The 14,446-nt window shown below is 47.4% G+C and overlaps 1 protein-coding gene and 1 long non-coding RNA gene across 2 annotated transcripts; both read left to right on the top strand.

Moving 5' to 3' along the window:
- The first annotated feature begins 4,381 nt into the window (after nucleotides 1-4,381).
- LOC121834671 lies at nucleotides 4,382-4,954 on the top strand. Its single transcript, XR_006077311.1, has 3 exons — nucleotides 4,382-4,452; nucleotides 4,649-4,717; nucleotides 4,912-4,954. It is a non-coding gene; the product is annotated as an uncharacterized LOC121834671 (long non-coding RNA).
- An 18-nt stretch (nucleotides 4,955-4,972) lies between these two features.
- LOC120848781 lies at nucleotides 4,973-10,401 on the top strand. Its single transcript, XM_042288396.1, has 11 exons — nucleotides 4,973-4,980; nucleotides 5,177-5,245; nucleotides 5,440-5,508; nucleotides 5,644-5,767; nucleotides 5,958-6,026; nucleotides 6,223-6,291; nucleotides 6,483-6,551; nucleotides 6,748-6,816; nucleotides 7,013-7,081; nucleotides 7,276-7,344; nucleotides 7,928-10,401. The coding sequence occupies exons 1-11, from the start codon at nucleotides 4,973-4,975 to the stop codon at nucleotides 10,061-10,063; spliced, it is 2,820 nt and encodes a 939-aa protein (XP_042144330.1). The 3' UTR covers nucleotides 10,064-10,401.
- Nucleotides 10,402-14,446: the final 4,045 nt, after the last annotated feature.

Below are 14,446 nucleotides of genomic sequence, written 5' to 3'. Positions count from 1 at the left end.
GCAAACCTTGAACGCACTCTACATTCCTTTCGACCATTAGTTTGCTTAGAATCGTCCCTCGTTTTCACATACCTTCCTTGAAACAGAGGTTTGGGCCTGAAATAGAGCAAAGTTTAACATCGTTCAGTAGTAAAGAAAAATGCTGTCACTAACAGTTACACTTTCAGAATGCCAATAAAGGTACATACTAGTGAACAAAAGATAAGGGCGCAAACGAGCTGGCGGTGGTTAAACATTTCGACAAAAACCCCGAGACTGGGACAAAAAGGGACGGACAAACACAGTCTCAAATTGAGACTTTGTGCGTGTCCGTCCCTTTTTGTCCCAGTCTCGGGGTTTTTGTCGAAATGTACATACTATCCGGCAGGCACGTAGCCAGGATGTTGTTTCGGGGAGGGGGGGGGGGGGGGTCGCCCCCCCCCTCCTTGGGGCCTGCCTATGACAAAATCAAATACTACAAAATGCTGTATGAGGGGGAGGGGGGAGAGGAAGAGGTCCCAGCAAAATGGACAATTTTGGGGGGGGGGGGGGGGGAGCCGGGCACTATGCCCCCCCCCCCCCCCCCGGCTACGTGCCTGCTATCCGGTACAACCAAAATGACAAAAGTTATTCATGTTATTTTCCGGCGAAGAGACAATATTAACGTGCGTTTTCCCATAGGAATACACAGGGAGGCTGTAAATTTAGACTGCATACTGTCTGCTTCAATTTGCAACCGGAAGTCCTGTAGACACTAGCGCCAGCTGAGCCTTTAGCGTTTATTGTAATAACTCTATGTTTATTATGATATGGGCCACCTGCCTTTCTGCGGCACCTCGGCTCTCCTGAGCCAAAATAAATTATATATTATGTATTCTGTAATCGTGCAACAAACTTCGAAAACATGTGTGCGGGTGTGTGTGCATTAAGAATCAAAATATAGTATAATTTTCTTTCATATCACATATAACGACGAATGTGCTGTTTGCTTTCTGGCATGTATATGAATTGATTTAGTTGTGTATTGGTCAGAATAACTGGTGTGCATGCAAATATTGTCATTATGGCATAATCAGCTTGTGTAAACCAGTAATGCATCAGCAGATGACTAACCTGTTGCCGAATGTCTGCAAAAAGCCAAGTGCAATACCTGCGTCGGACGGCAATGAAGGAATGTCCATTGGACACACTCCAGATTCACAGGGGAGCCTCGCATCCATTACCAAACTGCAGGTTGACTGATTGTCAAGTCAGCATGACTATGGCCGGACTTAATGTGCGCTCTCTCTCTCTCTTACGGCCTCTCCAGTGAGGCGTGAAAACACCTATGAGGCTAGCTGGAAGTGCCACAGGGCGCCCGGTAGCCTCGGCCATAGGCGGTGTCACAAATCAACCTACTGTCAACATTACTTGATCAACTTCGTTGCAGAACTCCTGCGGAGAGGGTTATCCCCCACACCCTGTTTGGCTAGACTTGCTGTTCGAAGCACAAACCTTTTTCCGTGGTGCGAAAGCGTCTCGCGATAGCAGTTCAGAATGCTGCCGCAGCGTCCACAAATAGTGGTGCTTCAAAAAACATGTCTGATGCAAGGAGTGAGGGGGGTGCATGCATTACCCCAAACTGCAGGTTGACATTGCTGAGTGACCACGACAGACAACGTGAGAAATTGCACTGTGTCTGCGAATGTGTTCATATGAATAAGAATTCTCTAAGGAACCCCAAACATTAACAGGGGTGCTTTTACAGTTTCGTCGCTCTTGTATGCGAAGGGCAAGTTCGTCTGCTTCTTGCGCAGGGGTAGCGGTGACGTCAGAACGCCGAGCCCTGACTGGCTGATCGTGACCCCCCTATCTGAGCATTGTCTGCTCCTTTGCAACGTCGTCTGCTCACAACGTCGTCTGCGCCAGTCTCACCTTTCCTGCGACTTTCGGAAGTGCAGAGGCCAGGTTCACGAAACGATCTTACGCCAAAAATGTGCGTAAGACAAAACTTAAGAACAAATTCATATTTACGAAACAAAATTTTCGTAAGTTTTGCGCAGGTTACGACGAAGTCCTACGACAGCTCCGAAGCTGTCTTAAGCGCTTCTTATGATCAAATTAGCATGGCCGACAGCACCGTGGTCGCGACGACCCACGGACGTTTATTTTTCTACGTGCGCTTCTCATGCGTCCAGACTTCAAGCAGCAAGAAAAAAAGTAAAAAGTACTTCACACAGACAACGACGAACAAGAACGCTGGATCCACAAACACTTGTGAAAAGCTCCAACGGCCACGATTCCACCGAACGCGACCAAGCGAGCTGGGCAGTTAGGCCTAGGAGGCACTCCGCGATTGTCTGCCCACGACCGGCTGGCGTGCTGAATGGAATATGCCCGCGTGACCCTTGTGAACCCTTCCCGTATTATACTTTGATCGCTGACCTCAATGTTACATTAAAAGGTCTATTTCTTCCTCTTGTTATCTCCTTGTTTCCGGAGGCAACGGTGACTCTCGCCGGTGAAAAAGCGATGAATCTCCGACAGACGCAGGAAAGGTAAAGAAGCCATCGCTTTGACTAGCAGACGTAAAGCAGACGACGTTAACTGCGCCAACCCGCCGACGCCGTTAAAGAATAAAGGGTCTCGCCGCACACGAAAGAAGGGAAAAAGTATTTGGGAGGGAACTTGCGGACATGCTCACGGACACGCACCGAGCAAAGAACACTCGGTTCTTCGCAAACAAACCTCGGCGCCTCGGAACACCTCGCCAGTGAGTCCTTTGACTTCCCTCCTTGATGTGCGTCTGCTAGTTGTTAGACAAAAACAATGTACCGCTCGAGTTATTTCGTCTGTCCTCTCTGAAAGGCGAAGTCGAGCTCGCGCTCATAAAGACCTACACTTCTGAAAGTCGCAGGAAAGGTAAGACAGTCGCAGACGATGTTGAGAGCAGACGACACTGAGATAGGGGGTCGCGATCAGCCAATCAGGGCTCGGCGTTCTGACGTCACCGCTACTTGCTTTCTCATGCGCAAAAGACGAAAATGAGCCCACTTGCGAGGCGTATTGTTTAGGGATTCTAACAAACTTCCCAATTCCTTGCTGGGCTTGCAGCAGCCAAGCACACTGCATGTGCCATCGAGTGACGGCGGCACCTCCAGCGGAGACGCACAGGTGAGCGTTACATCCATTTGGAAACCCAGTTGCGAGCGACCATAGCAGACAACGTGAAAACCTGCACTGTGTGTGAATGTGTTCAAACGAATGAACATGCTCTAAGGAGCCTCAAAGATTAACAGGGGTGGTTTCACAGTTTCGTCGTTCTTGTATTGTTTGGAGATTCTAACAAACTTTCCAATTTCTTCCAGGACTTGCAGCAGCCAAGTGCACTGCATGTGTCACCAAGCGATGGCGGCACCTCCAGCGGAGATGCACAGGTGAGCCTTACATCCATTTGGAAACCCAGTTGCGAGCGACCATAGCAGACAACGTAAAAACTGCACTGTGTCCGCAAATGTTTTCATACGAATAAATATTCTCTAAAGAACCCCAAATATTATTAGGGGTGGTTTTACAGTCTTGTCACTCTTGTATTGTTTGGTTATTCTACAAAACTTCCCAATTCCTTGCAGGGCTTGCAGCAGCCAAGTGCACTGCGTGTGTCACCAAGCGACGGCGGCACCTCCAGCGGAGACGCACAGGTGAGCGTTACATCCATTTGGAAATCCAGTTGCAAGCGACCATAGCAGACAACGTGAGAAACTGCACTGTGTCTGCAAATGTTTTCATACGAATAAATATTCTCTAAAGAACCCCAAATATTACTAGGGGTGGTTTTACAGTCTTGTCACTCTTGTATTGTTTGGTTATTCTACAAAACTTCCAAATTCCTTGCAGGGCTTGCAGCAGCCAAGCACACTGCATGTGCCACCGAGCGACGGCGGCACCTCCAGCAGAGACGCACAGGTGAGCGTTACATCCATTTGGAAGTCCAGTTGCGAGCGACCATAGCAGACAACGTGAAAAACTGCACTGTGTGTGAATGTGTTCAAACGAATGAACATGCTCTAAGGAGCCTCAAAGATTAACAGGGGTGGTTTCACAGTTTCGTCGTTCTTGTATTGTTTGGGGATTCTAACAAACTTTCCAATTTCTTCCAGGGCTTGCAGCAGCCAAGTGCACTGCGTGTGTCACCAAGCGACGGTGGCACCTCCAGCGGAGATGCACAGGTGAGCCTTACATCCATTTGGAAACCCAGTTGCGAGTGACCATAGCAGACAACGTGAGAAACTGCACTGTGTCTGCAAATGTTTTCATACGAATAAATATTCTCTAAAGAACCCCAAATATTATTAGGGGTGGTTTTACAGTCTTGTCACTCTTGTATTGTTTGGTCATTCTACAAAACTTCCCAATTCCTTGCAGGGCTTGCAGCAGCCAAGTGCACTGCGTGTGTCACCAAGCGACGGCGGCACCTCCAGCGGAGACGCACAGGTGAGCGTTACATCCATCTGGAAATCCAGTTGCAAGCGACCATAGCAGACAACGTGAGAAACTGCACTGTGTCTGCAAATGTTTTCATACGAATAAATATTCTCTAAAGAACCCCAAATATTACTAGGGGTGGTTTTACAGTCTTGTCACTCTTGTATTGTTTGGTTATTCTACAAAACTTCCAAATTCCTTGCAGGGCTTGCAGCAGCCAAGCACACTGCATGTGCCACCGAGCGACGGCGGCACCTCCAGCAGAGACGCACAGGTGAGCGTTACATCCATTTGGAAATCCAGTTGCGAGCGACCATAGCAGACAACGTGAAAAACTGCACTGTGTGTGAATGTGTTCAAACGAATGAACATGCTCTAAGGAGCCTCAAAGATTAACAGGGGTGGTTTCACAGTTTCGTCGTTCTTGTATTGTTTGGGGATTCTAACAAACTTTCCAATTTCTTCCAGGGCTTGCAGCAGCCAAGTGCACTGCGTGTGTCACCAAGCGACGGCGGCACCTCCAGCGGAGATGCACAGGTGAGCCTTACATCCATTTGGAAACCCAGTTGCGAGTGACCATAGCAGACAACGTGAGAAACTGCATTGTGTCTGCAAATGGTTTCATACGAATAAATATTCTCTAAAGAACCCCAAATATTATTAGGGGTGGTTTTACAGTCTTGTCACGCTTGTATTGTTTGGTTATTCTACAAAACTTCCGAATTCCTTGCAGGGCTTGCAGCAGCCAAGTGCACAGCGTGTGTCACCAAGCGACGGCGGCACCTCCAGCGGAAACGCACAGGTGAGCGTTACATCCATTTGGAAACCCAGTTGCGTGCGACCATAGCAGACAACGTGAAAAACTGCACTGTGTGTGAATGTGTTCAAACGAATGAACATGCTCTAAGGAGCCTCAAAGATTAACAGGGGTGGTTTCACAGTTTCGTCGTTCTTGTATTGTTTGGGGATTCTAACAAACTTTCCAATTCCTTGCAGGGCTTGCAGCAGCCAAGCGCACTGCGCGTGTCACCAAGCGACGGCGGCACCTCCAGCGGAGACGCACAGGTGAGCCTTACATCCATTTGCAAACCCAGTTGCGAGTGACCGTAGCAGACATTGTGAGAAGTGTCTGTGAATGTGAATTCATACGAATAAATATTCTCTAAGGAACCCCAAACAATAATAGGGGTGGTATTACAGACTTGTCACTCTTGTATTGTTTGGTTATTCTACAAAACCTCCGAATTCCTTGCAGGGCTTGCAGCAGCCAAGTGCACTGCGTGTGTCACCCAGCGACGGCGGCACCTCCTGTGGAGACGCACAGGTGAGCCTTACATCCATTTGCAAACCCAGTTGCGAGTGACCGTAGCAGACAATGTGAGAAGTGTCTGTGAATGGGAGTTCATACAAATAAATATTCTCTAAGGAACCCCAAACATTAATAGGGGTGGTTTTACAGTCTTGTCACTCTTGTATTGTTTGGTTATTCTACAAAACTTCCGAATTCCTTGCAGGGCTTGCAGCAGCCAAGCGCACTGCGCGTGTCACCCAGCGACGGTGGCACCTCCAGCGGGGACGCACAGGTGAGCCTTACATCCACATGCAAACCCAGTTGCGAGCGACCGTAGCAGACAATGTGAGAAACTGCACTGTGTCTGCGAATGTGTTCATACGAATCAATATTCTCTAAGGAACCCCAAACATTAATAGGGGTGGTATTACAGTCTTGTCACTCTTGTATTGTTTGGTTATTTTACAAAACTTCCGAATTCCTTGCAGGGCTTGCAGCAGCCAAGCGCACTGCGCGTGTCACCGAGCGACGGCGGCACCTCCAGCGGAGACGCACAGGTGAGCCTTACATCCATTTGCAAAACCCAGTTTCGAGTGACCGTAGCAGACAACGTGAGAAGTGTCTGTGAATGTGAATTCATACGAATAAATATTCTCTAAGGAACCCCAAACATTAATAGGGGTGGTATTACAGTCTTGTCACTCTTGTCTTGTTTGGTTATTCTACAAAACTTCCGAATTCCTTGCAGGGCTTGCAGCAGCCAAGCGCACTGCGTGTGTCACCCAGCGACGGCGGCACCTCCTGTGGAGACGCACAGGTGAGCCTTACATCCATTTGCAAACCCAGTTGCGAGCGACCGTAGCAGACAATGTGAGAAACTGCACTGTGTCTGCGAATGTGTTCATACGAATCAATATTCTCTAAAGAACCCCAAATATTATTAGGGGTGGTTTTACAGTCTTGTCACTCTTGTATTGTTTGGTTATTCTACAAAACTTCCGAATTCCTTGCAGGGCTTGCAGCAGCTAAGCGCACTGCGCGTGTCACCCAGCGACGGCGGCACCTCCAGCGGGGACGCACAGGTGAGCCTTACATCCATTTGCAAACCCAGTTGCGAGCGACCGTAGCAGACAATGTGAGAGACTGCATTGTGTCTGCGAATGTGTTCATACGAATAAATATTTTCTAAGGAACCCCAAACATTAATAGGGGTGGTATTACAGTCTTGTCACTCTTGTATTGTTTGGTTATTCTACAAAACTTCTGAATTCCTTGCAGGGCTTGCAGCAGCCAAGCGCACTGCGCGTGTCACCGAGCGACGGCGGCACCTCCAGCGGGGACGCACAGGTGAGCCTTACATCCATTTGCAAACCCAGTTGCGAGCGACCATAGCAGACAACGTGAAAAAGTGCACTGTGTCTGCGAATGTGTTCATACGAATCAATATTCTTTAAGGAACCCCAAACATTAATAGGGGTGGTTTTAGTCTTGTCACCCTTGTATTGTTTGGTTATTCTACAAAACTTCCGAATTCCTTGCAGGGCTTGCAGCAGCCAAGCGCACTGCGCGTGTCACCGAGCGACGGCGGCACCTCCAGCGGAGACGCACAGGTGAGCCTTACATCCATTTGCAAACCCAGTTGCGAGCGTCCACAGCAGACGTGAGAAACTGCACTGTGTCTGCGATTGTGTCCATGCAAATAAACATGCTTTAAGGAACCGCATTATTGGTGGTGGTCGCACACTTCAGTTGCTCCTGGTGGTTCTAGCAATAAAGAATATCATTATCATATTTACTTGTGTAAAATAAACACTGCTTATGAAAGAAGCTCGTGCATCTTTCTTGCAGGGCCCCATTCAGCCAATCATCACGCTTTGCAGAACAAACAGCGAATAACAAAGTCGAGAAAGCAATTTTTCGCAAAAATGTGATTTGCATCTGAATGTTGGATTTGTAAAAAATCATGCATGCTGTCTCAGCACAAATATCATCAGATGGAGACAATCTCTCCCGTGACATTCGCTAGGCTCCTTCTGTTTATCACAGTGATTGGTTATCCTAGCTTGTCTCTAGGGTAAAGATGTGAAGGCTTTGTTTGTAAAAAGTGTGGCTATTACTCAAGTAAATACGCTCAGTGCACTGTGATGACAATGCTGTGCTGCGCGATTAAAGGATTTGTTTTCTTGTTTACAGGGATCTGCAGCTAGCCAAGACGAGTCTGATGACACATCTGAATTAGCTGCCCTTGTGATGTCATATACTCTACGTCACAAAGATGGCGATAAATCAACAGCGGACCTTCTGAGGATGTTGAACATCATTGCGCCTGGAAGGGTACCACAATCAAAGTACCTCTTGATGAAGGCTTTGGGTGCCCATACAGCTGAAGCGGACAAACATTATTACTGTTTAGTCTGTAAAGATTATTTAGGAGCTTCACTTGATATCTCCCACTGTGAGAATTGTGGGGCAGAAATTGATGTAGATTCTTGTCCGTTCTTTTTGGTAATACCACTGAAAGAACAGCTCCAGCGAATTCTCAGTCAGCCAAATCTCAAGTGGGTCCCAGCAACAAGCGTTGGGCCTTTGCTGTCAGACATAGCTCATGGTCTAGAGCATGTGAGGCTGTGTGAGGACTTCTCAGAGAACGACTTATCGCTTCTCTGGAACACAGACGGCATAAGGGTGTTCGAGAAGTCCACATATGACATCTGGCCGATACAATGCCAAATTATCCAACTTGATCCAAGCATGCGGAAAGCAAACATGCTGATGCCAGCCATTTGGTTTGGACACACCAAACCAAATATGAGTGCTCTGCTAGAGCCATTTACAAGAGAGCTTCAGGAGCTAGCATTAGGGTTTCCCTGCATTAGAGACGGAAAAACAGTCAACACACGTGTATTCGCTGTCGTCTGCTCTGTAGACGCCGTTGCAAGATCGGCAGTGAAGAACTGCAAGCAGTTCAATGGGTACTTCGGATGTGGGTGGTGCTACCACCCAGGAGGCTCTCATTACCCGTACCTGGACCCTGCACCTGAGCAGCGTTCGGAAGAAGCCCACACACTTGAGGCAGAGGAGGGAACTCCTGGAGCACCAGTCAACGGTGTCAAGGGTCCCTCACTAATCATGAAACTTCCTCGGTTCAACCCTATTGATGGGTTCATCCCTGACTATCAGCACTGTGTTTGTCTGGGTGTGATGCGGCAGCTCCTAAAGCTGTGGCTGGACACAGAGAATCACGACCAGCCTTGGTATGTAGGGACCAAGCTAGGGGTCATGAACGGTATTCTCCTGGGCATCCTACCACCCACAGAAATCACGCGCACACCCAGGAGGTTTGAGGAACGTGCCTTCTGGAAGGCTTCAGAATTTAGGGCACTCCTTTTGTTTTATGGTTATGTGGTTCTGAAGCCGGTGCTGCCGCCGCAGTACTTCCAGCACTTCGCACTGTTGGCCTATGGCACATACTTGCTGCTAAAACAGCAAGTGTCATTCACGGACATCTGTGAAGCTCGAGCACTGCTTTCAAAGTTTGTGCTGCAGATGGAGAGATTGTACGGCATTCAGCATATGTCGTACAATGTGCATCAACTTCTCCATCTGTCAGATGCTGTGATAGCATGGGGACCCCTGTGGGCTACTTCTTGCTTTCCATTTGAAGGAAGGAATGCAGTGCTTTTGAGCTACTTTGCAGGCACACAGTGCGTGGGCCAGCAAATCGCAAGGACGTTCATCCGATGGCAGGAGCTGGCCCCGTGGGTAAGCAGCATGAACCTCCCGCAGGCAGCAGAGTTTTTTGAAGAAATGATGGGACGGAAGACCATCGGGCGCACAGGCACCCAGATTCCGGGCGATGTAGTTGTTTACACTAGGCAGAGCTCAGGTGCTCAAGACATCCGGTTCGAGGTGGCACTCGAGAGGGCCCTGAATGCGCTACCATTAAGCATTGTCTATTATCACAGGTTTCAGTGCAATGGCATCCTGTGGCACTCCGAGACCTACCCAATGCCAAAAAGAGCCAACTGCGTTGCTCAACTGAGTGATGGTTCATTTGGCATTGTACAGGCACTCGCTGTATTTAAGCCATCAAGCACTAGGTCTCATGTTGAACACCTTGTTCTCATGGAGAAAATGAAACTGACACCAGTAGTTGGTTTCAAGGACGGACAGCTGGGGGTACAGTTTCTGTCTGTACGAGAAGGCATGCGATCGGGCGCCCTAATTGCTTGCAGCTCGAAGCAGCTCGCTGCTAAATGCGTAATTACGGAACGTACCGAGAACACGTTCCTTGTTATACCACTTCCGAACAAGGTTGAACGTGATTAAGCCCAGGCTTAACATGCATGGGAAGTGTTGCTCTAACTCACATGCTAGAGCTGCTGGCCAGTTTATCTTCTTGACCAGACCCAGCTGTATTGGCAACTCCAGCGAAATCGACGCCACATAGCGGCAACGCCGAGAAGCTCAATGCCGTATTGTAGAGAAAACAGACAGGCATGTACTGTAGCTAGTCACTGTGCGTGACGCCCATCTTTATTCTATTCTCTTCTTCCTTTTCCTTTCCCCGTCAGCTCCCGTTCCCACTTCTTCGGCCAACATGACATACTCCCCCACTAGTAAAAAGACTGTTATGGAGAGTAACAATCAGGAGGCCGTGCATTCCTCTTGGGTCTGGACCTGATGAAGGATTCGGTAGTTGGTACCTCTACTGCTGTGCCGAGATCTGTTGGAGCAACCGTTCTAGTTAACTTTGAGGAGTTCCAACAGTGTCCGTCTTCTATTAGAAACATTCCGGGTCTGAGTGCTTTTTCTATTCTGACTGGGGCACTAAACGATGGAGTGCCCTTTGTTGTATGTCCTGGCAGTCGGACGCGCATGCAGTCTCCTCCCCTGAAATTCAGTCTTGACCGCCCTGTGCTTGTCAGCATATTTTTTGAAGTTGCTTTGGTATCTTTCCACCCTGCAACGAAGGTCCTTTATCGCCTCCCTAGCATTTTGTGTAATGCCTGGATGGGGTAGTCCCATGATGTCGAGTCTCGTGCGCATTGGTCGTCCGTGTAACAGCACTGACGGGGACAGATTAGTTGTTGCTTGAGGTGTGGAGTGGTAGATCCCCAGGAAGTGCACCAGGTCAACCTATATGTCGCCCTTCTCCAACAAAATGCTTTGGATGTAATCTTTGAGCACTCTGTTAAAACGCTCCACCTGTCCATTTGCCTGTGGATAGATGGACGATGTTGTGTTGCGTGAGTGATGCCTCTGTCTGGAAGGAATGTCTTAAATTCTAAAGACATGAATTGTAAACCCTGGTCCAATACCAGAACTTCCGGGTAACCTTCCCTGCTGAAGATTCCTTACAGGAAGCTTATTACTGCATCAGTTTTTGGGTGTGAGCAGAACCCAACCTCTGGCCACTTGCTGTAGTAATCTATGGCGGTGATGGCGTATCTGCAGTTCCCAGAAAAACTCGTGAACGGTTTGACGAAATCGATTCCGATCTGCTTCCACGCACCCTCGGGGTAGTGAACTGATCGCATGGGAACCGGTGCTGTTTTTGCTGTTTTGTCATGTTGCTGTCAGACACTGCAGCCGGTGATGTAATCATTGACCTCTACATCCATTTGAAGCCACCAGTAGTGCTCTTGCAGACTATGTTTTGTTCTGACAATCCCAGGATGGGATTCATGTGCTATGTCCATGATCCAAGGTCGCAAAGTCTGTGGTACAATCTTCTGGTTACGAAGAAGTACCTATGTATGACACAAAGTTCTTCTTGAATCTTGTGGTAAGGGATCAACGTAGCTTCCGCATGCAAAACGTGGGTCTTTGCTGAATTTATGCTCTCTACTACCTTGGTCAGTGTTGGATCTTCCCTAGTCTCTTTCTGGAGCTCATCCAGGGAAATGCTTCTGAGGTGTGCTCGAACTGCACAAATAATTTCAGCGTCTTCGTGATCACTTGACTCCTCATGATGGTTGTGACTGGAAGCCTTGAACAAGCGTCTGCAACCCCATTCTGGTCGCCTTGATGTTCATTAGCCCTATGGCCTTGATGGAATTAAGACGCGGTCTTCGCTGTAGTTGATTTCCTGCATACTGATGCAAAATGACTGCGTGTACTACATTTCTTGCATGTCTTAGTTCTCGCTGGACATGAAGTATTGTCAGCTAGGTGAGCCGAATATCTGCATCTGTAGCACTTCTGACCTTGTTTTGGAGAATTTGCAGTAGTTCTTGTAAGAGCTGCAACCTCAGAAGTGCTTGCGACTTTCTTGTCTTCGTTGAGTAGCTTAGACTCGCGCAGAGCTTGTTCCACTTGTCTAGCAATGACGAGTGCTGTGTCCAGTGTTAATTCTGGCTCGAGCAAAAGCCTCTCTCGAACTTCCTTGCTGCTGCTTTTCTTTACTAGCTGGTCACATATTAAATCTTCCGCAAGCCCACCAAACTTGCATGTCTTGGCCAGGCTCCGTAATGTCGCGACATACTCTTCGACCGTTTCTCCCGGTACTTGTGCCCTTTGACGGTAACGATAGCGTTCGACGGTCTTGTTGACGGCTGGCGTGAAGGATTTGCTCAGCGCACATACTGTGTCGTCGAATACCTGGGTAGTGGAAGCACTCTCCGCAGAAGTCGATGGTTGAGGGTCTTGTGTGGTAGCAGGTAGAGAACGGTATACTCGCTGACCCTCCACTCCAAGGCAGTTGAGTAATATTGCCTTTTTTCTGTCGTCTGGATAAGTAGTCGCTCTGCTTGCCACCATGAAGGTCTCGAAGAGTGGGTACCATTCCACCCATGGAATTGTCGGTTTATCTGGAGCCGGTAGAAAAGGCAGTGGCATTTCCAGCTTCATTGTCGACTGCGCCAATTTGTCGTATTGTAGAGAAAACAGACAGGCATGTACTGTAGCTAGTCACTGTGCGTGACATCCATCTTTATTTTTTGGTCAATACTTCAGCTTGGGCGAGTTGGTTAAACATGCTAACTCACACAGCGCTGCGTGAGTGTTGTTTCTTTGTGTGTATCTGTTTTGATGGTGTGTTGTCTGTTGTGCGCTGCGAAGTATTAGCATCTTTATTTTATTCTCTTCTTCTTCCTCTTCTTTTCCCCGTCAGCTCTCATTCCCACTTCTTCGGCAAACATGACACTCAAGAGGTCGTTTTGACTCTGTCACCTGCTATGGCTGCTTGGTTCTCGTAGGCAGCATACAAACAAAAATTGTTTCCAGTAATTATTTTTATGCTTCCGCCATGTCATTCCTACGCATTGACAAGAAGAAGGTTTCTACCGTCGGAAAATCGCTTTGCATTCATATGTAACACCGATTTTACGCTGCAGTGTATGAAACTTATGGGGGTCAGCGTGCTGAACGACGAAAACAACCTCCTTTCGTCCGTCATTTGCCTGACCAGCGCGCCCCCTACAGTTCGCTGGAGTCGTGGATACACCTTTCCAAAGAACACTCGACCCCAGGGGCAACAAACTGTTTTCGAGTCGTGACTGGCTGTGAGGCTAGACTGCAATAAGGTGAGCTGGCGGGCTAGTTGGTCGTTCATCATTAGTAAAATAGCGCAAAACAACAAGGAAGAAAGGGCGAGATAGACAGGAAGAGCGCTAACTGACAACTGACATTTAATACAGTCTATAAAGGAGGAGAAGAAAGAAGCAAGAAGTTACTGATGCTGTTGCATAAAAGAAAGAAACATACACCCTCCAAATTGTTATACGTAAAAATTTAAAATAAAATGTATGAAAAAGGTGAGTTGCTGATGACATCTGTGAGTGAAAAAAAAAACTTATTTCTTGCGTTTTTTTTTCACTCACAGATGTCATCAGCAACTCACCTTTTTCATACATTTTATTTTAAATTTTTACGTATAACAATTTTGAGGGTGTATGTTTCTTCCTTTTATGCAACAGCATCAGTAACTTCTTGCTTCTTTCTTCTCCTCCTTTATAGACTGTATTAAATGTCAGTTGTCAGTTAGTGCTCTTCCTGTCTATCTCGCCCTTTCTTCCTTGTTGTTTTGCGCTATTTTACTAATGGTGAGGCTAGACACTCACCAGCGTCCCTGCTAACCATAACCGAATGGACTGTGATTTTGATTGGCGCAGCCTGCGTAGGTGCAGTTTCAAACACTGCTGGCCGCTAAATTCTTGTCTTTTCCCGTTGTACTTTGTTTCATGGTGTATGCATTTTCCCGAGGACATTGAGAAAGCATTGTACCACATTTGAAAAAACAAAAAAGCAAAAAAAACTGTAAACTATTTTTGTTTGGCATGTGCTAACAGAACGAATGCGATTGGAATGTTAGTCGTTGTCTTTTTTTTTACGATAAGTTTACGGCGCTGCCCGGTTAGCTGCATGTCAAACGACAAAGTGCTTAGGTTTCAAAAATAATTTACAGCAGAAGATAGCCAAAGGCATGCATTTTTCACGCTCACAAATGACGTTTACCAATGGACAGGACACGGACATAAAATTTAGCAAGTGCTAACATTCAAACAATATATGGTACATACCACACAATGCAGAGTTATCTGCAAAGAATTTATTTGAGAAAGATCTCAAATAACAATCACAGTCGACGACAGTCGCATCTTAAAGACCGGACGAAAACCAAGGTGACTTCATTTTGGGGCACGTTTTGGGGAGAGCTTTCTTTTTTTTACACCAGCACCAAGGCAAAGGAATGGGTGCGACTGACTCTAT

The sequence above is a fragment of the Ixodes scapularis genome, unplaced genomic scaffold (assembly GCF_016920785.2).
Source record: "Ixodes scapularis isolate PalLabHiFi unplaced genomic scaffold, ASM1692078v2 ptg002746l_1__unscaffolded, whole genome shotgun sequence".
Taxonomy (NCBI): domain Eukaryota; kingdom Metazoa; phylum Arthropoda; class Arachnida; order Ixodida; family Ixodidae; genus Ixodes; species Ixodes scapularis.
This window is presented reverse-complemented; position numbering and strand designations above follow the sequence as displayed.